This window comes from Canis lupus, chromosome 27, assembly GCF_011100685.1.
Source record: "Canis lupus familiaris isolate Mischka breed German Shepherd chromosome 27, alternate assembly UU_Cfam_GSD_1.0, whole genome shotgun sequence".
NCBI lineage: Eukaryota > Metazoa > Chordata > Mammalia > Carnivora > Canidae > Canis > Canis lupus.
The window spans coordinates 9,718,202-9,744,091 of NC_049248.1; the positions used below are offsets into that span (position 1 = coordinate 9,718,202).

The 25,890-nt window shown below is 34.3% G+C and overlaps 1 protein-coding gene across 2 annotated transcripts in view; it reads right to left on the bottom strand.

Annotated features, from left to right (window-relative positions):
• LOC611455 (ovostatin homolog 2-like) overlaps positions 1 to 19,477 on the bottom strand; it is a 53,809-nt gene extending 34,332 nt beyond the window's left edge. For both annotated transcript variants that reach the window (XM_038576750.1, XM_038576751.1), the window contains exons 1-15: positions 19,280 to 19,477; positions 18,778 to 18,961; positions 18,105 to 18,261; positions 16,893 to 16,945; positions 16,439 to 16,459; positions 14,511 to 14,679; positions 13,952 to 14,036; positions 9,663 to 9,780; positions 7,677 to 7,788; positions 6,257 to 6,366; positions 5,768 to 5,926; positions 4,668 to 4,895; positions 3,818 to 3,872; positions 3,242 to 3,387; positions 2,705 to 2,854 (exon numbers count right to left, since the gene is read on the bottom strand). In XM_038576750.1, the coding sequence (XP_038432678.1) occupies positions 2,705 to 2,854; positions 3,242 to 3,387; positions 3,818 to 3,872; positions 4,668 to 4,895; positions 5,768 to 5,926; positions 6,257 to 6,366; positions 7,677 to 7,788; positions 9,663 to 9,780; positions 13,952 to 14,036; positions 14,511 to 14,679; positions 16,439 to 16,459; positions 16,893 to 16,945; positions 18,105 to 18,261; positions 18,778 to 18,961; positions 19,280 to 19,344 (1,812 nt within the window). In that variant the 5' untranslated portion in view covers positions 19,345 to 19,477. The remainder of the gene's footprint in view (positions 1 to 2,704; positions 2,855 to 3,241; positions 3,388 to 3,817; positions 3,873 to 4,667; positions 4,896 to 5,767; positions 5,927 to 6,256; positions 6,367 to 7,676; positions 7,789 to 9,662; positions 9,781 to 13,951; positions 14,037 to 14,510; positions 14,680 to 16,438; positions 16,460 to 16,892; positions 16,946 to 18,104; positions 18,262 to 18,777; positions 18,962 to 19,279) is intronic.
• Positions 19,478 to 25,890: the final 6,413 nt, after the last annotated feature.

Sequence of the window (25,890 nt, forward strand, 5' to 3'; positions counted from 1 at the left end):
GCCCAGAATAAGGCAAAAATGCTATTCCTCCTGCAATTTAACATTGTGCTGCAATTAGGTACAAAATTTAAAAAATATAGATGCATTGGGGAAAAAGAAGAAAGAACATTATCTCTATTTGCTGATATAGATCATATACCTAGAAAGCCTAGAGAACCATTGATAAACTAACTAAATCAATAAAGGAATTCAGTAAGTCAGCAAAATATAAAATTACTATGCAAAAAATCCTCCCATATACCCAAACAATAACAAGTTAGAATGTATAAGAGAAGAGAAAAATCTCATTTATAATAGCAACAAAAGAGTTAACATGCTCATAAATAAGCTTAATAGGAAACTATATAAAAACGATTTAAAATTAAAGTTCATGAAAGACCAAAAGTACACTTAACCAGATGAAAAGACATTCCTTGTTTTTGATATGACATCTCACCATCAAGATGTAGTTAATTTGATTTATGAATACCATGCAATCACAATAAAAATATCAGTAAACTTTTTTTTTTTTAGTTAGATGAGTCAAAAATAAAATTGCCATGGAAAAAAAAATCAAACTTGGAAAAATAGCTCAGGAAATTCTAAAACCAAAGAGCTGAGGGATGAAGATGAGGAATTGATTCCTACCTAAAATTAATGCACACTACAAATCTTCCATAATTAAAACAGTGTGGTCCTGGCACAATAATAGATAGACCAATGAAATTGAATATAAATTCCAGAAATAAACATAATTACCAACGGAAATACAGTATATGAAAAAGGTAGTACCACAAATCAGTAAAGCAAGGATAATGTATCAATTGGATGGACATTAAATTTTAAAAAGAGAAAAATTAAATAAATGCTATTCCACACTCAAGTGGTCTGCTTGAGATTCTCTCTCTCTCTCTCCCTCTGCCCCACACCTTAGCACCTCCCCACTTAAAATAAAATAAATAAAATATTTAAAATTATTTAAAACCTAAAAAACTTACAAAACACAATATTAAAAGTACTACAAACAATATGAATTGGAACTCATTTATATAACATGACTTACAGTGTTAATATTGCTATAGATAGTAAACAAGGGCAACTAGTTTTGGCTCTGTGTTATATTCTGGTTCACTTGAATCTTCTGGTCTGGTGAGGTGCTTCTGGAATTTTCTAATGATGGACCCTTCATGGTTTTTCCTCAAGATGGTCTTTCTAAGACCTTGCTACCTCCAGTTGTAGTAAGAATGAGCAGAAACTATTTATTCGTGTTCCATTAAACTCTTAGAAAAAAGTACATATATATTTTCCACATTTATAGGTAAGTTTATCCTTTATCTGTTGATACTTTTCTAACTCTGAAATCAGTTAGAAGCTTCTTAGCTCCAGTAAGAAATGTAAATGTACTTAACTTTTAGATTGGGGAAAAATGTACAGTTTATGTCATGGTTAATAATTGTTAGTATAGTTATTAATTAATTTTTATACTTTATATTTAAAACTAGGTCTACTTAGTATGTTGAAAGCAGAATGCAAAATTGCATTTTTCAGTGAGATCTCATTTGTAAAATGCATATGCCTTCAGAAAAGAGATTTAAACAATTGCATCAGAAATGTTCATTTCTGTACAATAAAAGTTCATTTTGTGAAATTTTGTGAAATAAAAAATATATGTCTAAGTGTTAAGATTATAAATGATTTTAAAGATTTCCTTCTTTATGCCTTTGGGTTTTTTGCACATTTTCTAACTACACAGGTGCTGTGGTCTGAATGTGTGCATCTTCTCAAAATACACATGTTGAAATCCTAATGCTCAATGTGATGGAATTAGGAGGGGAAGCCTTTGGGAGGTGAATTGGTCATTAATGTGAAGCCAGTAGAGAATGAGATTAATGCCCTTGTGAAAGATGCCTGAGAGATGTCCTTTGTCCCTTTCACCATGTGAGGATACAAGGAGTCTACAAAACAGAGGAGGGAACTCACCTGACCATGCTAGCTCCCTCATCTCAGAATTTCAGACTCCAGAACTGTGAGAAATCTTTTTGTTGTTTATAAGCTTCCTAGTTTGGGGTGTTTTGTTATAGCAGCTCAAATAGTTTAAAGCAACAGGTATAATTTTAATAAGAAGAAAAAATGTTAAATTATTAAATTAGTTGTAAATAGGATCATACATCTCAATATTTATATGTCCTTATGCTAAAAAAATAAGGAAAAATATTCAACTGTTACTAATGGAAACAATTTTAATGTGAAACTCTAGAACCACTGGTCTCGAAATGCATATGAAAATATAAGATCTGGGGCAGCCCGGGTGGCTCAGTGGTTTAGCACTGCCTTCAGCCTAGGACCTGATCCTGGAGACCGGGATCGAGTCCCACGTCGGGGTCCCTGCATGGAGCCTGCTTCTCTCTCTGCCTGTGTCTCTGCCTCTCTCTCTCTGTGTCTCTCATGAATAAATAAATCTTTAAAATATGTATTTATTTAAAAAATGAATGCTTTAAAAAAAAGAAAATATAAGATCTGTTAATAGATAACAACTTTAGACTGTTTCCAAGCATATCCTTCAACACAGAGGTTTAACTCTAGATTTCAAGAAAAATAAAATATATAGTTCATGAGGGAACAAAGGGAGAAAGTATTTGATATTCTTAACATGTTTCATCTTAAATAAAAACATCAGCTGAAGGGTAAGAGGTCCGGATGAAAATGAGGAAATCAGAGAGCTTACACTTTCAGCTGACAGCTGTTGCTCTGATTTCAGTAGAAGAACACTTTTATCCACAGCCCGGAGTGCACAGAATGAGTCAGGGGCTGCTTGCAGATAGAAACTCGTATTGGAGCCCGGTAGCCCCTGGTCCTTTGAGAACTTTATGCTAACCTAGAGTGGAGGAAGGAAAAGAGAGTCAGGTAATTTAAAAGATAACTTGAATAAATAAATTTGATACATGAAAAATAATTTGAATAAACTCAATCTTTTCCAAATAAGTGTTTTTAGATCGCTGTACTTATGTTTTCCCTGCCCGTTCTCACCCTTCACTCTCTTAAAGGACATCTCCTTCACCATCCTCCTACCATCTCAGTATTGGCATTGCTGCCAAGGTTATTCATTCTGCTTGGGGGTTCTTTCATTTCTAATAATTAAATTACACCAATATTTACTGTGAGATCACCACGTAAAGCTGACGGTAGTCACATAAGAAGACAACAGGGAGAAAACTGCTTGCTGCTCTCTCTCAAGACAGGCAAGAAATAGAAGAAACATCACCTTGTTTTTAAAGCACTTGTCAACCTGGAATCTCACACTGTCAGCCACGATTTCCCCACTGGGGTGAAGGGTGTAGACAAGCACGACGGCCACGGGAGCCAGATCAGCAGTGATGTTGATTGGGAATGAGAAGCTTCCTTTCCAGGCTGTGTAAATAAGAAATGTCACTAACAGATACAGTGCCCAAAGTTTTCTGGCTCATTGGCTACACTGAGCTCAAAGAGAATGGCATAGGAAGAGCAAATTGGGCTTTATTTTAAAGCTAAATCAATTATGTAATGAGAACGATGTACACAAATAAAAAAGACTGCATAATTTAGGCATTAATGATATTTAGGTTTTGGACATCACTTTTCTATAATGTGCTTGATAATCTGGCAATAACAGAAACAAGTTGAAATCTTTTTTTGAAATATTTGGAAGGATAACCTGGGCCGTACTACTGCTTTCTAGCCACTGATCAGTAACGTTAAGTCGCTCTTCCTAACCTCTTGACTCTATCCCTATAACATTTCCTTAAAAGGAAAGAAAAACGAAGGCAGAGTACATAGGAAAAAATGAATGCATTTTGTATGCCTTTGTTTCTGATGTCCTTTTGTCCACCGAGGAAGAGAGCTCCTTTTACCATCACCTGTGCAAAATAAAGAAAACACAATATTTAACATCATATACCATTTAGTAGACATTAAAAATGGATAACAAAAAAATGGATAATGAATGGTCTAATGATAATTCTCTTTCAAAGAGAAGGTAGCTTCTATGAACAAGTTCTAAAAGTCAACTGCACAACTTGGAAAAGAACACAGAAATGATGATTAATTGTAAGCCTATTATGTGCTAGAAACTTGGTGAATAATATGCAGTGCACTGTGCAAGGGGCTGAACAAAGCTCTAAATTATTTAGTCTCTCTAGCTTTGAGTAAGCCCAGTCATTTCACTTCATCACTGTTCTCTTATTTGTAAGATGGAGACATCCACAGGGCAGCAAAGTCTAGCTTTTCACCTTTCAATATGTCTGATAAGGACAGGATGGATAAATATGGGAACAGAACCAAAAGGGCCAATTTCTTTTGCTTATCAAAACGAGCCTTCCACCTTACTCTCTGGCACCTGCCTAATGTACTCTCATGGAGGGTCACAAATACTTGACATGAATTTTAATGGAGTGCTTAAAATAGACTCTGGAGAGTAAGTTTTTCAACCGTAGGGAAACTGAAATCACCTTGGATCTTTTAACGTGCTTGTTCGTTTATGTGTTCATTTATTTGTTTCTGTGTTTGTTCTTAAAAGATCCAACAGTATTCACAACAAAGGGAGAAGGTCAGCTCACGCAGCTGCCATGGCATGATTGACATACCTGTTCTAAGCTGCATTATGCTAAGCAGACAATTAGACAAGACCCAAGGATCCAGCAACTGAGACTTACCAAGTAGAAGAAGTTGATATTTGAATCATCCCTATATGCTTCTCCATTTAGGGAGTAATGCACAGTAACAATTTTCTGCTGATTGCATCTAAGTTGCTTTGGCTCAGGAACAATCTTCAGGAAACTACTGGTTCGGGAGTAAAAGCGTGAAACTGAGAAATGAGCATCCATATACTCAGGTGCTAGCCAGCTGGGAGGATAGCAGCTTGGAGGAGTAATATATGCGGCCTGGTAAGAAAAGGAAAGCACAGGATCTTAGAGCTATAAAGACTTTTAAGGACAGAAATTATCCCAGAATGGAAGGCTTCTTATCTCCTCAAAGTAGGGAGGAAACTTAGCATGTAGTTGAGGTTTCTAAAATCAAGTTTTTGGAAGTAAAAAAATAACAACACTTCCTTCTTTTTTGTATATAAAACATGACCATAATTGTATATATATGTTATTAGGCCTACCCTAATTTGTTTTTATTTTGTAATTGAAGTCAGAGAATAGCCTTATACCCTGTGTCTTACAGCTGTATTTGTACACGGACAAATTGTTCAACTCCAAAATTCTGTTTAAGAAGCAGACAAATAGAAATCATAGCATGTCCCTTATCTATGCATCAGATGATCAAAGGGGAACCAAGGGCCAAATTACCTTCATGAACTATCTCTAGTTTCTCAAAGGAAAATATTGGTTGGTAGAGACTTTGTAACAATTGTACCAGGCTATTATCTCATCCTCTTGAATAAGTATTCTCCTGTGTTATTTAATGAACAAGCAAACAAATAAAATACTCTAAAGTTTAAAACTTCGTTAAAATATATTATTTTTAAAGAAGATTTATTTATTTTTAGAGAGAGGGGAGGGGCAATAAGAGAGGGAGAGAGAGTCTTTAGCAGATTCGGAGCTGAGCAAGGGGCCCTTGGGGGGCTCGATCTCATGACCCTGAGATCATGAGCTCAGCCAAAACCAAGAGTCAGTTGTTTAACCAACTGGACCACATAGGCACCCCTAAAATACATTCTTAATACAAATGATCTTTTAAGAGATTCCCAATGTTCAACATTCGTAACACTAATACTTTCTGGGATCTCGTCTGCTCTTTGATGTCTTACTTTCAGGTTGAATTCTGGATCGAATATATCGGAAGTGTCAATGGAGAATAGAGCTTCCCCATTCTCATCTGTGGTGTAGTTGCCTATAAATCTGTTATTGAGCTCCAATTGCAATAACTTGTTCACCATCGGTATGTTATTAGGACCGGAAAATTTAAGCTGTCCAAAAAAAAAAAAAAAAAAGCATTAATTTTTAAAACTCGAAATGTCACATTTCTAGAGAGAAAGAATTGTTCTATTCATAAAAATGATCATTTATTTGTAATTTTATGATATTCCTATAGGCAAAAAGATGTTCTATTAAATAGATAACATAAAATGGAGACATCTATAATTGTATTTATTGCTTTCTTTTCCCCAGGGACTTTTTTTGTGTATCAGATGCAGGAAGGCTGCAAGCGTGTTAGGAAAGTAGGAAAATCGTGTCCAGAAATGTTTAAAGGGCAATCCGTGATCCAAGAAAATGAAACGAAACATGTACAGACTTACAGTTCCAAGATAAGAAATTCCTCTTCTATAGAAAGGATCCATGTTCTCAAAGCTCACACTCCCGAGCAATTGGGTGATAAAAGTAGAAGCTTTTTCACTGATCTGCACACCTGTACGAAATGAAAATTACTGTGAGGGAGGATCAAGACTCTCAAAAGAAAAAATAGCTTGGAGGACATATGCAAACTTCTGTACACAGAAGTTTGTAATTCTACAGTCTTGTTCTACATTGAGAGGAGGTTCTGAATGCTTTGGAGCATGTTGCAGAATACTACTCTATATCTATCTGGTTATAATATACATCAAACTGAATAATGTAATTAATATGAAAGTATTTGAATCAGAAGAAGGAGAAAATGCTTTTAATTTCCTTTCTCTGACCATTCGACTCAGTTCTGGCTTGCAACTCCTTTTATGTCACAGACATCTCAAAAATAAGGCTTTCACTTCCTTTAAATCTTCCTTTAGCCTACCAGTTAACTCTACTTTTAGACTTTCACCAGATAAGAAAAGTATCTGACAGCAAAGTAAATAGAAATGCACTGTGGTATCAGCAAAACATGTGATAAGCAGAGGTAAACATATCTAGCTAAGTTATAACATGAATGTGACAAACATCCAGAATGAATGTCATCACATTACTGATCAAGTACATTTATATAAAGCACTTTATAAATAATATATCCTAATCATTTTTATGTAACAAGGAATAATTAATAATTGGTTTTCTCCATCCCAAATTAAATTTCACTTTCCTCTTTTTCTTTTTTAATCTTTTAACAATTATTTATTGAGCTCCGACTATGTGCAATCTTGTAAATGTCTCAGTAATATTTTACACTTGCAAACATCTTCATTTGTATCAAACTAGAGGTTGACAAACTTCCTCTGTGAAGAGGATCTCATAGTGTTTAGTCTAAGCTTGCGAGTCACTAGGTTCACAGCTATTCAACTTTGTAATTGCAGCTTTTAAGCAAAGTAAACAAATGTGGTCCTGTTCCAGTCAACTTCACATTAGTAAGCATGGAGCTGGATTTGACATTCTAGATATAAATTGTGAACTCCTATACTAAATCAAAGATTAGACCCTGGCAATTGGTTATCAACTGATTGATACAAAGTTAAAAAGTGATCCATAATTCATTTGCTTAGCTCTACTACTTCAGAAGAAAGCTCCTCAGTCTTATTGATGCAGCCACAGAAGCAGATATAAATGTATAGCATTTACATAATAAGTTTATTTTAAATATTATGAAGAAAATCTTTTTCAAAAGCAAACTTCAATTGGCCTATTGATTAATATACTCCACTTAACTCTGTTGAACAATTATTGATACCTATTTGGTGAATATTGCTAACTCAATAAACTCCTCAGTAAGCTGCATGTATCTCCAGGTTGCCCATAAAATGCGATCATTACCTGTCCCAAATTCCGTAACCGTTACAGTGGTATGAAATGACATGAAAAATCCTGAACGGTAGAGTTGGAAGACTTTTGTATTAACAATTTGAGTAACACAACCGTTTCCCAACTGAAAAATGAAGAGAAGGTATAATGAAAAGATTAGGGATTCAAGAATCTTAAAAGGATGTAGAGTTTTAGTGCAGATTTCTAGCCCCCGTACCCTCACCCCATGGCTTCATCTCACAAACTTGTTGATGTGACCAGGAATTACAAAAGAAGGGGTTGGAGTTCATCAGTAATTAAAGCAAGGGGGTAATGTATACTTTACAGATTTCAGGGATACTCTACTGAAAACAATGTAGATGGGAACAAATTAAAGGATGAGTATGGAACTGAATGATATTTTGAGAATTAGAGTTTAAAATCATCTCGAGTCTTCAAGTGTATAACAACACCAAAACACTTTTTAAGGTAAACTGTTCGTTTAAAATTAGGAAAAGTCTATAGATAATCTTTCATTGGTGACATCAAGAATTAGAGAAATATAGATTTAATTTTATTTTAAGTGTCTATTAATTCTAAATTTAAAACTTTAGAGGGATATATTAATTCATTTGATTCTCAAAGCTGCCTAATGAGCTAGACACTATTATTACCTCCATTTATGGATGAATAAATTGAGATATAGGACGTTATATAAGCTGCCCAAGGTCACACAGATAGAAAGTGGTAGCTAGCCATTGTGCTTTGAACTATCAACTATAATATTAACAACAAAAACAGATTTTACACCTATTTATAATACAAATTAAAAAGAAATGTAATCAGAAGAATCTTAATTTCCTTGAAACTAACAGAAAACATTTTTCAGTAATCCCTGAGTAGAAGAGAGAAGAATTTCTACATTAATACCAAGGAAGAAAGTGATCTGTATGAAAATCTATGGTATTAAGCTACTGTTAAAGGAAAAAATTGCTTAAAGGATAGAAGGTAATATTTATAATAAAAGTGAGTTTCAATTTCACATGAGCAGGAAAAATGGATGATTAAGAGTTCTTAAGAGGACAAATTCAAACTGATAACAAAAATATGAAAATATGCTCAAATTCATAAGTAATGCATATTGTGGTGAATATGATCAGGGATTCATTTATTCAGCAGATAACTAATGATTCCAAGCAGAAGATCAGAGACGTCAGTAGACAGTATATAAAACAAGAAAGCCAATAAGATTTTTCAAATTTAGCAATTCTGTGAATCCATGGGTGGGTAACAATTTACATAGCCTAGAGAATAAGAAAACTATTGGTAGAAATTGTTCTTCATTTTTCACCTTCTCTAGCTGAAACCTCCATTAGCCACAAAATGAAAATAGTGTTGTTGAATCCTTTCTATAAATGGAATTGTAGAGCCCAAGGGCAGACCTCCCCAAACATGTCACTTTGACATATTGATTATTTTAAATAAAAGTTATTTAAGAAACAGCCAGTGCCAGAATACTCAGACCCTCCTCATTCCCTGTGAAAGCAAGAGACAAATCTCCCATATGAAAGGCATTCTCGCTTCAATAAAAAGTAAAAAGACATCCTAACCCCTGGAGAGAGGGACTTTAAAGCCCAGCAAGCTGTGGAAATGAACCCTTGTTACTTCTTTTCTAATCTACTACTTCAGCCCAAATTTTGAGTAGAATTCCCTACTAATTAAAGTTCCTAAACGTCTGTTTTCTTTATCCTGTCAATTCCTCACAAATTTGTCTCTTTGTCTAAAAAAGTATAAAAACTACCTGCCTTAGTCATTTTGTTAGATCTGTCTCATTATGGGGCCTCCGTGTACACCTAATAAAACTATTTTTTTCTCCTGTTAACCTGCTTCTTGTAAATTTAGTTTGGTTCAGTGAAAGACCTTGAAAGGTAGAGGGAGACTTTTTCTTTCTCTACAGAATCAAAGAATAATCATGAAATGAACAAGAATTTTTTTTCGAGTAAAGATCATGATCTGTACCTCTTCAATAAATTGTTCACATATTTCATTGCTGTTGTTCTCACAATTCCTAGAGGAAAAAAATTCTCTGCACACCCGAATTTTGGCTTTCCCTTGCACAGGCTGGCCATACGTGTACCTGGTAGGAGAAAGTGTACATAATTATAGATGAACAATACCACGGGAATATTTTATGGGGTTCTTCAGAAATTGTATATAAAATCTGTTATCTATGACTATCCCAATGACCAAATTCAATTAGGAACCCCCATCTACTGGTGCTATTTTTCCCCACAGAATTTGGGTTAAATTAGGCATGTGATCTGTTATGAGGATTCAGCTGCTTTTAAAAAAAAAATCAAACTCAGGGGGCACCTGGCTGGCTCAGTTGGTAAAGCATGTGACTCCTGATTTCAGGGTACTGAGTTCAAACCCCATGATGGGCATACAGCTTACTTTAAAAACAAAAAAGGAAAGAAAGAAAAAAAAAATCAAATTTAAGGAAATGTAGAATCTAAAATCTCAGTGAATAGGATTTAGTGATTAAATTAAGTTTTTATTTATTGTTTTTTTATTTTTAAAGATATTTATTTATTTATTTATTTATTTATTTATTTATTTATTTATTCATGAGACACACAGAGAGAGAGAGAGAGAGAGAAAGAGAGAGAGGCAGAGACACAGGCAGAGGGAGAAGCAAGCTCCATGCAGGGAGCCTGATGCAGGACTCGATCCCGAATCTCGAGGATCTGGCCCTGGGCTGAAGGCAGCGCTAAACTGCTGAGCCACCCAGGCTGCCCTAAATTGAGTTTTTAAAATGATATTTTGGTTTGATAGAAATAATATTAAAAAGTTTTCTCAGCACTTTTTCTTTAGCAGAAAATATATATGCATATAAGTAACACGTGTTTTTTTTTCTTAAAATACTTCTAGATCAATGCCTTAAATGACAATTCTCGTTATACGTTCAATAAATGAAAAAGTATGGAGATTGGCATAAACTAGATAAACTTTGATGAAAAGTATGTCCTAGGGTGGGTTGAAATAAATAACTAATTTTCTTCTATTTAAAAAAAATTTTTTTTTAAATTTTTATTTATTTATGATAGTCACACAGAGAGAAAGAGAGAGAGGCAGAGACACAGGCAGATGGAGAAGCAGGCTCCACGCACCAGGAGCCCGACGTGGGATTCGATCCCGGGTCTCCAGGATCGCGCCCTGGGCCAAAGGCAGGCGCCAAACCGCTGCGCCACCCAGGGATCCCACTAATTCTCTTCTAAAACAAAAACTATAACACAAGTGTTTTTAAAGTTTCAGTCAAAGGGAAATACAGTTGATTTGGGTTTTCTTGTTACTTGAGGATTGTTTCCACTAAGATTTAGGAAAAAAAGTTTACAAATGTGAGATTAGTAAATACTAAAATTGAATATAATTACATTTATCAATGATAATATTTTTCCTAATTGTTGAACACTAGTATATACCCGATGTTTACATATTGTTTGTTTTTTTAAGTGATCCTGAGATGTATGTATTATCTCATTGTACAGATCAGTGACTTGAGATCAAGCAACTCACTTCTCCACGTTGTAAGATATGGAATTAAAATTCAAACTGAGGTCTTTCTCTTCCCACAGTCCATGTTCTTCCCTTTCCACTAATTGGTTTTTCTCTATTTAAAAGTTCTCAGTGCTTCAGAGACTCTACCCAAATCACTAAAATCCTCTGTAAGCTCTAAATATCAATTACAGGTTTACAGCTCTAAATATCAATTACATGTAAACCTGAGGCAAGATTGGGACGCTTGGGTGGCTCAGTGGTTGAGCGTCTGCCTTTGGCTCAGAGCTTGATCCCAGGTCCCGGGGTCGAGTCCTGCATTGGGCTCCATACAGGAGCCTGCTTCTCTCTCTGCCTATGTCTCTTCCTCTCTCTCTCTGTGTCTCATGAATAAATAAATGAAATCTTAAGACAAAAACAAAAAAACCCAAAACAAAATAGAAGCAAGACTAAGCTCAGGCTACGAATGTTATACCTGCTTATATCTTAGTTCTTCTTACCAACTTTTGCTTACAAAATAAAACCCATGTTGTTGTATTATATATGGGTTAACACATGCCCATGAAATATGTAGCTTATTTTCATACAGAACAGAAAGAATAAACATTCTCCCTTTGTGATTTGAAAAGTGTTTGGTGGATACTAATGCAGTTTATTAAAGTGCCTTTGCAGTAAGTAAGTTTTCTTCCATTCTAAAAGCTTGATTCATGTCTGAGGTTCTTAATTCATCTATTTCTTACTAGGAAAACAAAATCAAATAGCCTACATGCTATGTAAAAAATGAAAAGTTATTTTGGTCTGGTCACATAGAGATATGTTATGCAAATAATACGATTTGCTGTTGTTCAGCTGTCCCAAGTTAAGTTCCAGGGAATATTAAAAAACAATGCACAGACACAGCATACACAGCCTCAAGTAGGCAATTCATTCACTCTTGTTAACTTCTAGACATACTGATTTCATTCATCATGCTCCTGTAGCCTGCCCAGAAATAACCTTATAGCCAGCAGAGCTTCTGTCTCAATTGCCTGGTCCTGTTGTAGGATATTGACATGCCATTTAATCTTAAATCTAAGTAGAATATAATGTTAAAGAAGTGTCAAGAAGTCCCAATTCTGTATCAATACCAGCTTAGCAAGTCTCATATGAAGGTGATACTTGATAAATATTTTGGCTCTCCTGATACGTGTGTTGAACATTTTTAGCATACCACCGGGCAGATGAACTATAGGTATTAACCCCATTGACAATTCTGGTTCCATGTAGGGTTTTACTAGTGTAACTAGTTTAGGATCCTGGATTTTTTGAAGCTTATATTGATTATCTCCCTATTTTTAAAAACAATCTCCATCTCTCATATATTACATTTGTGAAATTCTGGCACGTGTCAGCTACTCTTTCCTGAAACAAAAAAATGCTGTTACAATTTTCCTTGAGCCCGAAGGACATTGTAAAAACTGTCAGCCTTTTACTCAATGTCTTTAAAATACTATGAATATTCTCAAAAAATACTTTGAAAATATTAAAAAATTTTTTTAAAATACTTTGAAAATGCTCAAAAGTAATTTCCATGTCATCAATTAATTTAAAAGTTTAAAAAATAATATCAAATATTAATTTGCTAATTATTTATATAAATTATAACAGAGGTCCCTTTAGCAGAGTACCTCTGAAGCCAAATAGTATTGGTTTAAATCTAATGCTAGGTCTGCCATTCAAAAGCTCCATTAGTATTGATAAATTATTTCAATTCTCTGTGTCTTATTATCTTTCTTCCTAAAATAGAGATGATAATAATAGCTCTCATAATAATAGTATTATGATAAGAATATAAATGCTGTGCTCAACATAGTAATTGGCATTCATTAAATATTAACTATATTAATTATTATTAGAAATTTGAGAAAAGGCATCACATTTTTAAAAATGTAAAAGACTTTAGAAATAATTTCCCAAAAAGGAAGATGAAAATTTCTCAAATCATAAGGGAAAAATTTTCACATTAAAAGGATTCACATTAATCCTAATTAAATTGACAAAATATCTTTATACCCCCCATGACATTTTCAAGGGCTTATTTTCTTTCTTTCTTTCTCTCTTTCTTTCTTTCTTTCTTTTTTTCTTTTCTTTTAATGATGGTGATGATTCATTGAGGCAGATACTTCTGTATCAGCTGTTGGAATTGTAGGCTGACATAACATATTTAGTGAGTAATATGGCAATCACCTTTTGTCTTGATAATTCCAATTCTGGACATCTTTCTAGTAAGTAATTTTTAATTCAGAAGCTACTTCTTATACACTTGTACACAAAGATATATACTATAATAGTATTTCTTACTAGGAAAACAAAATCTAATAGCCTACGTGTTATATAAAAAATGAAAAGTTATTTTGGTCCAGTCACACAGAGGTATGTTTATGCAGCAAGGAATTGGAATTCATGAAACATTGGCTAATATTAAGACATGTTTTCTTAATTACAGTGGGTAGAAAAGTATGATTGCAACTGTGCAAAATACTCATAAAAGATTAGAAAAGAATACATTACAATTTAAATGGCCATTGGTAGAATTAATTATATGTAATTTCTTACCTTTTTATCTTTTTCAAATATTTTTCAATGAGAATTCGTTACTTCTCTAATAATCTTAATGTAAGAATATAAGTAATTAAAGTTACATGGTTAATTTCATTTCTCATTCTTTCTGAATTTTGTATTGACCTATGGAGTCAAATCTCCTGAATACTTACTTAGCACATACATTCACCTGGAATTCATCATCTGAAATCGTCACTGTCTGTGGTGCGTTGACCTTAACTTCAAACTTGGGCAACACTGGAAACACAAAGAAAGAGACTTCAGCCCTTACAATTGCTAGTGAGAAAAACTTATGCCAGTCATCTAACTAAGTATCCCTCTGTGCACAACATTGTCCGATGTATGCATCTGTACAGATCACATTTCAACTGCACAGTAAATGATAGTGTCTTTCCTTTCTTTTCCCTATTGTCAGAACTTTACATTAAATAAAATGTAATTATGGTAATCTTTTACGTTGTGTAGACAATTGCCTGGATTCTAGAAGAGGAGATTTTCCTAGGTAGAAGAGTCAGAGGTTAGAATCACAATACTCGGCAAGGAGTGAGTAACAAGAAAGGAGAGATTATAAAACAAAAAACCCCAAGAAAGGGAAATGACAGAAAACCAAATCAGGTCTCATAGACTTTTGCCTAAATCTAACATAAAAACTGTTTTGTTCAGTCATTTGAGCTCCACATTTACACGGAACAAACATAAATAGTTAGTTACCATATCTATCAACAGTAAATTGGTGTGTCAACGTCTTTCCTGATTTTCTTTTCACAAAAATAGAGTAATCTCCAAACATTGGTTCTGAAATCAGTTGGAATGAGAGTTGGGTAATATTTTTAAAAGAGGTCACATTTTGCCACTGAAAAATCCTATTGTTTTGAGGATCCTGGAAATAAAGAAGAAATAAAAGCAAAGGTCATAAAGAGTATTATGCTTTCCTTCTTTACCTTGGGTATTTCTGTAATTATTATAAGCAAAGAAAGCTACACTTTATTAAACTAATATCACAAACTGTAAAAATAATATAACTTTCTCAGGTATCCAAATTCAATTAATATTAATATTCAATTAATATAGTATAGCTCTGTTAAGCCCCCCAACCAGATAAGAACTATAACCTGTAACAAATGCTTTGGATTTTTGTCTTTCTGAACCAGAGCTGCATAGTTAAAAAATTTAAAACTCAGTGTGCCTGCTCCAGAGTATGCTTTCCAAAGTAGAGTGGATCCACACACATGCACAGGGAGGAATTTATCCTAACAGATACTTATAGAGTGTTATTGATGTTCATTTGGTCTGTAAGTAAATTAGTCATGAATTTTCGCACTGCATGAAAGAGATGGGCAGTGGAAGTTCTACAGTAAGAAAGGATTGATAATGCCACCTTTTCTTTTTTATTTGCTTTTAGCATATTGCACCTTCTGTGAGCCTGGTTCCGTAAATTTATTGATATCATCCAGTTGTGATTAAAGAACTCCTGATTAAAAGATTTCTACAAGGAAACAAAAATGTTACTTACTACTTACTTAATTTTTTAATTGTCTTTTTCCCCTCTATGATAAATCCCATAACACTAATTTTCCAGGCTTCCTTTCAGGAAGGATTGCCCATGTAACCAATTGAATGTAAGTAGAAGTCACTGGGAACTTATTTCTAAAGGAATCAGATGCAGCTGGCATTGAGAATAAAACAACAGAGGATGGCAGAGAGGTTAAGTAGAAGAAGCCTGGATCCTTGGTAATATAATGTTGTTACTGTCCCCACACTTAAGCACCTACACTCAGACGTAGGGGTTTGTGAAAATAAGCCTTTTACTCATTGAAGCCAATGTTAATTAAGCTTTCTGTTGCTTTCCGTGGAACATGATGCTAACTGAATTAGGATGTGAAGATAATACTATTTACAGATTATTAATAATGCAGAAAGCATAAAAATGGCTGACTTGATATTTATCCTGCTAAAAGGATGAGCTATTTGCCACCCATATAACAAAGTAAAAAAAAAATTAAAAAAAAGACCATTTGAAGTAGGCATTTACATACATGTTCATTAATGATGATCTCAGTGTATTAACACTTAGACTTAGTTAATAATGGTACATGTTGCATGTAGAAATTAAAATACATATTTTGGAGTTGCTTACAAATAATTTACTGACAGATGTTAAGATTTGAAATGGGTTTGAACTGCACTAGAAATTTGGATTGGTAGGAGACCCCATTATATTTTTTAAAGCAAAGTGTCCATTTTGGAATAATATCACCTAATTTATTTCAAATATTTAGATGTTTATGTTTTATATTTCCTTAAAACAAGATGTGGTTAAATTAAGATGGAGAAGGGCCAGTAGCCAAAAAACTCCTCTCAAAAACCTGAGCAATTTTAAATATAAAACTCTCCTACAAGGAGCCCAATATTTTATTTTCTGTGAAAATCCATTAGGACTGCCTAATAGGACTTAACACTAAAAGTGGCAAACTTTTATTTGAGTCTTCCTCTGATGCCTTACATTGTATAGGTAGATAAAGATTTCTCTTCCCCTTGTTTCAATTATCTTAATTTATAACTACATGTAATGAAAGCTAGACACACATCATTATTTACTGAATATTTTAAAAATGAGTGTGATAAAGCAGATCACTTACCTGAAGTGTGATCAATGGATACTGAAAAGAAAAAAAAATGCGGGTTAATATTGTAATAGAGCTTTTCTTTTTTTTTCCCCCAGATATTGCATTAATAAGATTATCTGACTTAGTGTTGACTTAACATTCTCAGAAGACAAAATTTCTATAGCTAAGAATGACAAGAAAACCCCAAATGTGAAAGAGATCCCGAACCTCATCGAGGAAGTAGAAAGCAGGTTCCATGCATCCCATTTGTTTTTTCATTATATGTCAAGAAGACCTAAAGAGTATAAATTAACTCACTATAAAGGAAAGTTTTAAATTGGGGAGTCAGCATGCCATATCTATATAGCATTCCATGTTAGAATGGATTTCTGTACTCATGGAAAGCTTCCTGATGACACTTTCGGTAGCAATGAATTTGTTTAATTTGCTTAAATTTCATTGTACCATTAGACAATATTGAACATACCAAATCCTCAACAGGTCTGAACTTGGTATCCAGTGTCACAATGCGAATTTGAACTAAAAGAAAAGAGGAAGAAGGGAAAATATTTTTTCTTGTTATTTTTTTCCCCAGGTATGATTTCTTGTAAATAGATACAGAAATTAATTGTCTTGCTATTACAGAATATTGTAAACCAGTAATTTATCAAAAGAGCCAAAACAAAGTTCATATCCTTCAGAATCCTAGTTTGGTGTTTCTTCTGCTACCTTTTATTTACCACAATAATAAAGAAAATTAGAAGGACTCAGCTTAGGTTAACAGATTTGTGATTATTTCTACTGGTATAAATAATAATAATAAATTAATAATATTTATGGAGTCTTTACTGTGTGCTAGCTACTATTTTACATTGGCTAGCTTATTTTATTCTCACAATATTTCTTCAAGTAAGACATTTTTAGTATGTCTATTCTATAGAGGAAAATAATGAGTCTAAACAGAGGATTAAATATCTTACTTGCCCAATTAGTAAATTATGGAGCAGCAATTGAAACCAAAAAATTTTGTTCCATGTCCCATGCCCATAGTCACTGTATTATGGAAGTATGTCACTAGTATTTTTTAAACATTGAACATGGCATGCACAAGTTTAAGAAGCAAAGCATTCAATTAATGAATTTGGAGGCACTGTTTCATAACTGACCTAGGCAACCAGTAGAAATTCTAGAAGATGTGGTTTATGTATACAATGGAATATTACTCAGCTATTAGAAATGACAAATACCCACCATTTGCTTCAACGTGGATGGAACTGGAGGGTATTATGCTGAGTGAAGTAAGTCAGTCGGAGAAGGACAAACATTATATGTTCTCATTCATTTGGGGAATATAAATAATAGTGAAAGGGAAAATAAGGGAAGGGAGAAGAAATGGGTGGGAAATATCAGAAAGGGAGACAGAACGTAAAGACTGCTAACTCTGGGAAACGAACTAGGGGTGGTAGAAGGGGAGGAGGGCGGGGGGTGGGAGTGAATGGGTGACGGGCACTGGGTGTTATTCTGTATGTTAGTAAATTGAACACCAATAAAAAAAAAAAAAAAAGAAATTCTAGAAATCCATGATCCCATAACATTAAGAATAAACTTAAGACTGATGTTCACATATTTGGATTGCTCTAAATCAGAAGAACGTGTTCCTGAGGCTAGTGACACAAAGGAAACATGAACATTGATTTACCATTCTCTCCAGATTTGTAGATGGGCTTATCTGTCTGCATAAACGTTGCCGTCTCCTCTGAAATGAGTACTACAGATCTCCTCTCAGAGATTTTAAATGTCTTTCCTTTAGCCAACAATGTCACAAAAGCTAATTGCTCAGAGGACATCTGAGAAACCTGTTTATGTTAAAGAGCAGAGAAAGGGAAAATAATTTTTAGACAGAAGCTGGTAAACAATGTCTTAATTTGGCTTCTTAGGCTGAGAGCCTCCACAGAGCACATCATTTCTTAATGGGAGATTTGGAGACCACTTATTACAATTCCTTTATTTAGCATGAGAGCAGTTTCTAATAAACTTATTTTTATGTCTATTATTTTTATGTCTATTTTCCTTTTCTTTGTGCCCTGAGTCCCAGTCTTGCTCCTCTTTACCTGGATTCTCTTTCCTCATATTGTTAAATGGTTCCATCTAAAAAAAAAGTAATTATGTTTTATTATCACTCCCTATGAAAGAAAAATGGCAATATTTCACAAGTTTTGTTATAGGGGTCCCTCTCAGGATTTCTCTAATTCTACTCTCTAGCTTCCACAATTCGTTCCTAATCAAAATTTGTTATCTCTCTCAAAATAACTTTTAAGTAATAATTTCATCACCCCAACATAAGTTCTGAAAAGGCCAATCCAGTGCCTCACCTGGAAATCTGCACAAGTGTAGAAGTTATCCTCTTCCACAGACTGGTCAAAAATAGTGGTATTGTATCCATCATGTTCTAAGACAACACTCAAGGATACAGATTCATTAAGGTTTAAAAGGTGGAGACAAGCCTTTTCGGTAGAATGACTCTGTATCACCGAGGAGACCCATAGGATATACTGCCTATGGAAAGAAAATGATCAACGCTTTAAACCAGTGTAACAGAAATGCAGAACATGCTTAAGAAACAATTACAGCTAATCGAAATATTCCTGAAACATTTTTCACAGTACTGCAATAAACTTGAATATGCAGAGAGAGTTCTCCTAAGAAAAAGATGTTGATTTCCTTTATACATTTGTTTAAAATTTATAAGACAAATCAGCACTCAGTCTCAGAAGTTGAAATGGTGAAATATAATCAAATCTGAACACAGAATGCATTTGATAAGGTCACTTTGCTACTACTATAGTAAGGATAAGGGGTGTAACATTTCCTTACGGTTCTGAGGCCACAGAAACAGTAAAATGAAGCAAAAAGATGCTCAGAATAATGATGGGCACCATTTTAGCCCACTGTCTGAACAATAAAGACTTCAAGGTTAATATTTAATCTCCCTCTTTCCTTCTTAATAGATGTTAGCTGCCCCAACTATCCACTTTCTTCTCTTCCTTCTACTCTGCCTCTCCCTGTACTTCTTTGCTTTTATAGTCAAGCACACTGAAGGATCAGTTACTCTTTGGAACACGTCACATGGGACCCATCAATCACATTAAATGGCCTCTCCCATTACTTCAGTGCAGGACAGGGGTGGGAGGGTGGGGGACTGACTTCCTTCTTAAGAAGTTCAGTGTAAGAAGCTGTTCTGGTTTTGGAATCAGAAGTACAGGTTGGACAGGAAGAAAGAGAAAACAAAGAAAGCCGTTGTGTGACACTTAGGAGTACATTAGTTTGGTTTAGCACTTCCCCCCACAGGGCTGACCACAGTATCAAAAGCATTAATAGATAGGAATTTGCACTTGGAAGAAAAATACCTCTCCAAAGAGCTGTTATCATCGCAATTGCCAAATGGTAAATTTTTCAGGCTGTTGAGGAAAGTAGTATAGTATATCTGATGTTTTCAAAACACAGATGCAAATAGATATCTCAAGATAGGCTTGTTTTACAGATAATTGGGATGGTTGTTATTCTTTTATAAATCCAAAGAAACTAAAGACCTCTTGACTATGTCTCTGGTGTGTTGATTTTCCCATTTTTTTAAACAGTATTTTCTATTTCAAGTTTTGATAGAGTTAGTATATCTGCCTTGAAGAACATCATATTATGCCACGAAGGGGGAACTGGTTTCAGTCTTTATTCCTAAAAGAAATAGGCTGGCAGGGCCTCACACATACAAAAGGAAAAACAATAACAATTATACAGATGAGCAACTATACACATTCTCCGGAATGTGAGAGCAAGGCTCCTTGTTGACTGCACTTTGTATCCTAATGCAAGAGTGTGTTCACGAAAGCTCTGACTGATCATGTTGCTCTCTCAGTACATGTGAGACACTGCTCCCTTCCTTATTTTTACGTAGGACTTTTATTTTTGTCTGCCTTTTTTCTAATCCTGCATAGGAAGGGTTAGTTCTCTTGAAATCTCTGTTTCAGCACCAATCCTCAATTGTTAACCTGTCCTGCCAGTTTTAAGATTTAATTTCTTTCTACTGGAACCTCAAACTGTTCATCTTTGTTTTTTGACCAATACCCTAAGCTTTGATAGCCAGTTAGGCTCATTATCAGAACCACTCTGTCCACTCTGCTCCCGAGACTCATAAGATACATTAAATCACTAGCTTCTCAAACAATTAAAGCTCACCAGCTTTCACTCACCAGTATTCAAGACAAACAGTACCACAAGGCAGATTGATTACAGATCAAAGCAACTAATTCTTTATTCCCAAGGCTGATAAATCCAAAGAATTGAAATTTCTCTACAATATTTCATTTTTCCAAATATAAAACTTTTATGCTGTTTAAATAATTCTGTTTATTTTAACTTTAATCAAGGCAATTTACTGTTAACAAAAATGTATGTTTTACCCAGTTGTTTTAATTCATCTTCGGGACTAGCATGCTTTTACGATATCTTTTCTTTAAATATAATTTTATCTGATTAACATGGTCTTCAGGTTAATGGGCTTTTATCCCAGAGACTTCAGGCATGACTCCAATGTTACCTATTGAGTACTTGAGATGTATTGGCCATAGTACTAGGTTCTATAAATCAAAAGATGAGTAAGACTCAATTCTCTAAGGTAGTTTATCTTCTAGTAGAGAAGTGAATAAAGGAAGGGATGAAGGGAAGGAAGAAGGAGAGAAGGAAGAAAGAAAAGAAAGGGAAGGGAAAAAGAAGAGAAGAGGGAAGGATATGGAAGAAGGGAAGGAGAGAGAAGATGAAGGAAGAGAGGAACTATAGGCAAGAAAAGGCATTTCCTAAGTACTTGATATCTAGCAGGCAGTGTACGAGGTGCTGTTATTGACAGTATCTCGTTGAATCCCCCCAAAATACAATTTTAAATGTATTACTTATTCTTATCTTACAGATAAGAAAATACAGTATCAAAAAAAGTCATTAATTTTCATGGGGCCTCTAAGACAGCAAGTCTTGGAAGAATTTCTTTTTAACAATCATAAGGTGAATGAGATGGAAGGGTATGTTCATGTGCAAGAATATGAAAGGACATGGATTAATATACTCTGTTCTAAGTTCTCAGTTGGTTTTTGCTGAGCAAAGGCATATGCAATGGAAAAAAAGATATTACATCATCATTTGACAGATTCCATACTATTTAAGTTATTGGTATTTACTGCTATAGGAACACCTCTATTCACTCATTCATTTGGCACATATTTATTAAGTGCCTATTATCTGCCAGAATTGTGGTAGATGGTAGGAATGAAGAGGTGAATATAAGTTTTAGAGTTATTCTATAGGAAGGGCAGAGGCTCAATAACTAATAATTCCTTATAATCATGGTAAGTATCACAGAAGAGAAACAACTACAGGGCACTGTGGGAATGTATGTTGGGGAGTAAACCAGGTCCTGAAAAGAAAATAAACCGGATCCTGTTGATAAACAAATATGTAAGCCTACTTCTTTTCCCAGAATAGTTCTCTGTCAACTTTGTAGGATGTGTAAATGCAAATTGCAAGGCCACGTGATACAAAGACTATCTTATATTGGAACTATAAACAATGCTCAATGGACTCACATTAAAACAATAAATTGGAAAGCTGGGAAAGAATTTAACAAGAAGGCTTTGAGTTGGAAATATTAACATGATTATGAATTTTCCAGGTATAGTAGAAATTGAAGAAAGTGATACTGATGTGACAGCTTAAAATTTTAAAAAATCAAGTATAATTATTAGGTAGTGTTATATTAGTTTAAGGTGTACAATATAATGATTCAACAATTCTGTCCATTACTTAGTACTCGTCATGATAAGTGTACTCTTAATTCTCCACCTATTTAACCCATCCCCTCACCTACCTCCTCTCTGGCAAGCACCTGTTTTATTTAAGATTCTGGCTTTTGGTTTCTGTCTTTTTTTCCTTTGTTCATTTGTTTTGTTTCTTAAATACCACATATGAGTGAAATAATATGGTATTTGTCTTTCTTTGACTGGTTTTACTTAGCATTATAACCTCTAGATCCATTCATGTTGTTGCAAATGGCAAGATTTCATTCTCCTTTATGGCTGAGTAATATTCCATCGTATATATGTATATCACAGTTTCTGTACCCATTCATCTATGGCTAAACACTTGGGTTGCTTCCATATCTTGGCTATTGTCAATAAGGCTGCAAAAATTATAGGGGTACATATATCTTTTGAATTAATTTTTGTTTTCTTTGGGTAAATACCCAGTAGTGGAATTTCTGGATCATACAGTAATTCCATTTTAAATTTTTTGAGGAGCCTCCATACTGTTTTCCACTTGGTTGCTCCAGCTTGCATTCCCACCAACAGTGTATCAGAGTTCCTTTTCAAAACTTCACCAACATTTGTTGTTTCTGAAATAATAGCTTTTTGAAGAAAATTATAACCAAATATTATGTGTATTTAAAAAATAATAGTATCAGAGAAAACAGTGTGGTATGGAGTGACATTCAATAAGGAGATTGACAAAGGTTGTGGTTGGCTTGTGAGAAGTCTTTTTCTTATGCTAAGAAGACTGAATGTTATTTTGAAGGGTAATGGAGATAATGACTCTGTACTCCATAGAAAATAGAAAGAAGTAAAATAGTGGCAAGAGAAGTATACGTAAGCCAGCTCAAAGACTATTCTAAGTTACAAAGGTAAGGGACTGAACAATAGGAGTATCTCCTCAAGAAACATTTTGTATACTCCAGTTGAGCAAAATTGACAAAATAGGGATGACAAAACAAATATATAGATGAAGTGATGATTTAAGTTTGGTATATACTAAATATGAGGAACTGCAGTGCAACAAAGATGGGATACCCAGTAGACAGGTTAAATAATAAATTTGGTGCTTTTTTAAAAGTTGGATCAGTGAATATAGATTTGGAAATCATTACATCATATATATGATGTTTAATATCATAGGTTGCTAAAATTATAGACGAAAATCATTAAACAAAGGTAAGAAGGTAGCCAATGCTACCAGAAAGTCTGATGAAGATGTAGCTTCTCTGCTACTTCAGTAAGGTGATACTCATCAGGTATGGGGCAATACTGGTTTATTTCCCTAGCACCATTGAGATTAATCTGAGGCAATACCTTAAAATGTTTTGACATTTTATGTTTTATAAATTCTTTAAACAGCAAGAAAACATTTTCTTGATTTTAGCTACATAATTAATAATAGTCCATTTTAAGTGTCAGAAATTTAAAATCTATTTCAGAGTTCCTGAGGAAATCTTGAACTTCTAGCTCACCTTTATGAAATGTTTAAGCCAACATTACAAATAAGAGTATTTCTCAAGACCAGTAATTTATAGGCACTTAATTATGTTTTAAAATAAAACTATTCAGTTCCTGATGTTGCAATCCATTTAAAAGGAAATCACCTTTTCGCCTAAAACAACCTGCTTGACAAGTAAAATTACCCTTCTTGTTCTCAGATGTTTATTTTCTGCATCACTGATTGGTTGTTAAGGTTGCCAAGAAATTTCTAATCACACAATACCCACCTGTGGATGAGTGATTAAAATAAAAGTAATGGGGAAAACCAGATGGATGATGAATGGCCACCTGAATACTTCTGATGTGACAAGTTTTACAAAACCACGTTTTTCAACTCTGCAAACAAAATTCAACAGGGTCAAAGGTACAATTTTCCAAGATAAACTGTGGCCAGTTTATCCTTCCATTTGCTTCAGCATCCACTACCAATCCTAAATAATATCACTCCACCCAAACAGACAAATAAATTAACAGAGAAATGTCAAATGGAGTCATTACCAAATGCTACCAGCCATATAGTGGTTCAGACATGTTCAGTACTACAATTCTTTTCTTTACTAGAGAAAAAGTTTGAGGTGAAGTGTGGATGAGATGGGGGAAGATCCCATCAAAAAGATGTCATTTAAGGATCTTCAGGTTTCAATTTTATTTTATCTAAAAATCAGAAGCTTCAGTTAGATGTACTCCCTATCCAGAACTACTGTTACACTTTAACTTGAGTAGGCTGAATAGTACCTCAATAAATGGAACTTGAAAGACATTAGATTAAGAAGAAATTCTAGGAACCTGGATATTAGGCATGAGAAATAAGGTATGATTCTTTCTTCCCCAGAATAAAGGGAGATAAAAGTTAGCTAACCCAGGTTTCTGAATTCCTCTGAATTGGTAGAGTTCTTTTTCCTTCTATAATCAACTAGATTGATAAAACCAACTTAGATGGCACTTTTTTGAAGATGAAGGGAGGAAATGGGACACCGTGTCCTTATTTTCTTGTATATGTTTTCCTTAGCTTCCAAAATGAAGAGATAGTATCATAAAGAGAAATAACCTAAGCTGAGTGGATCTGATCTAGTTTGTTGTGATTATCTGGGCAATCAAACTACCTTGAGTAACCCGTCTGGTCTGGACACCTAGCTCATAGTGATGACTATGGTGATATTTATACGTGATCTTAGCCAAAAGGCTGAGAAGCAATGACTATGGTGATGTTTAAAAGAATATGTTTATATATTATTCTTGCCACATTATTTCATATAATTTTATGCATTAGTCTTTCTACTACTTTCTAATAGGACAATGATACAGGGATGATATATGTAATGGTAATCTGTATTGGTATGGTCTGAGTTATAGTTTCAAAGATATTTTCTCACTGCCTGTTTTGCCTTAGGCCAGTCCACATTTCTTTCTAACTCTGACATTGTTTTTCAGATGGTAAATCTCAAGCACAGTAAGCTGAATTGTTACTCTGACACTCATGGAACAAGGGAAGACATAATTCAGTAATTTGGCTCAAATGCCATTCTACAATCAATCCATTCATAGTTAGTTGATCATCATCTTTCAGGGATACCCCTGGGGCATGATTGCCAAATTGCTACTCCCATGTAGCACATGGGAATTTGTCATTTCCTTCTTGTCTTTGGATTCTTGTCAATGCCTATGAACTAAGCGTTGCTTGAAAAGACCTACAGCTAATTATCTAGGTAAGGATGTAAAAAATGGGGTTCATTTAAAAGAATTTGTCATTTATTTAACAAATAATTGCTGGATATCTATTATCTGCTAAACCTTGAAAAATGTATTGGGAATTCAGCAGTTAACAAGGTATGAGTGACTCCCACTCTAAAAGGCTTTACAACCTAATGGGATAGACATTATATTTTATTTATTTTTAAGATTTTACTTATTTCAGAGAGACAGGTGGGAGTGGCATAGGGAGAGGAATAAGCAGACTTCTCACTGAGCAGGGAGTCCAACTCAGGGCTCTATCCCAGGACCCTGGGACCATAATCTGAGCCAAAGGCAGACACTTAACTGACAGAGCTTCCCAGGCACACCTGGAAGATACATTTTATTTTATTTTATTATTTAATTTAATTTAATTTTATTTTATTTTATTTTATTTAAAAG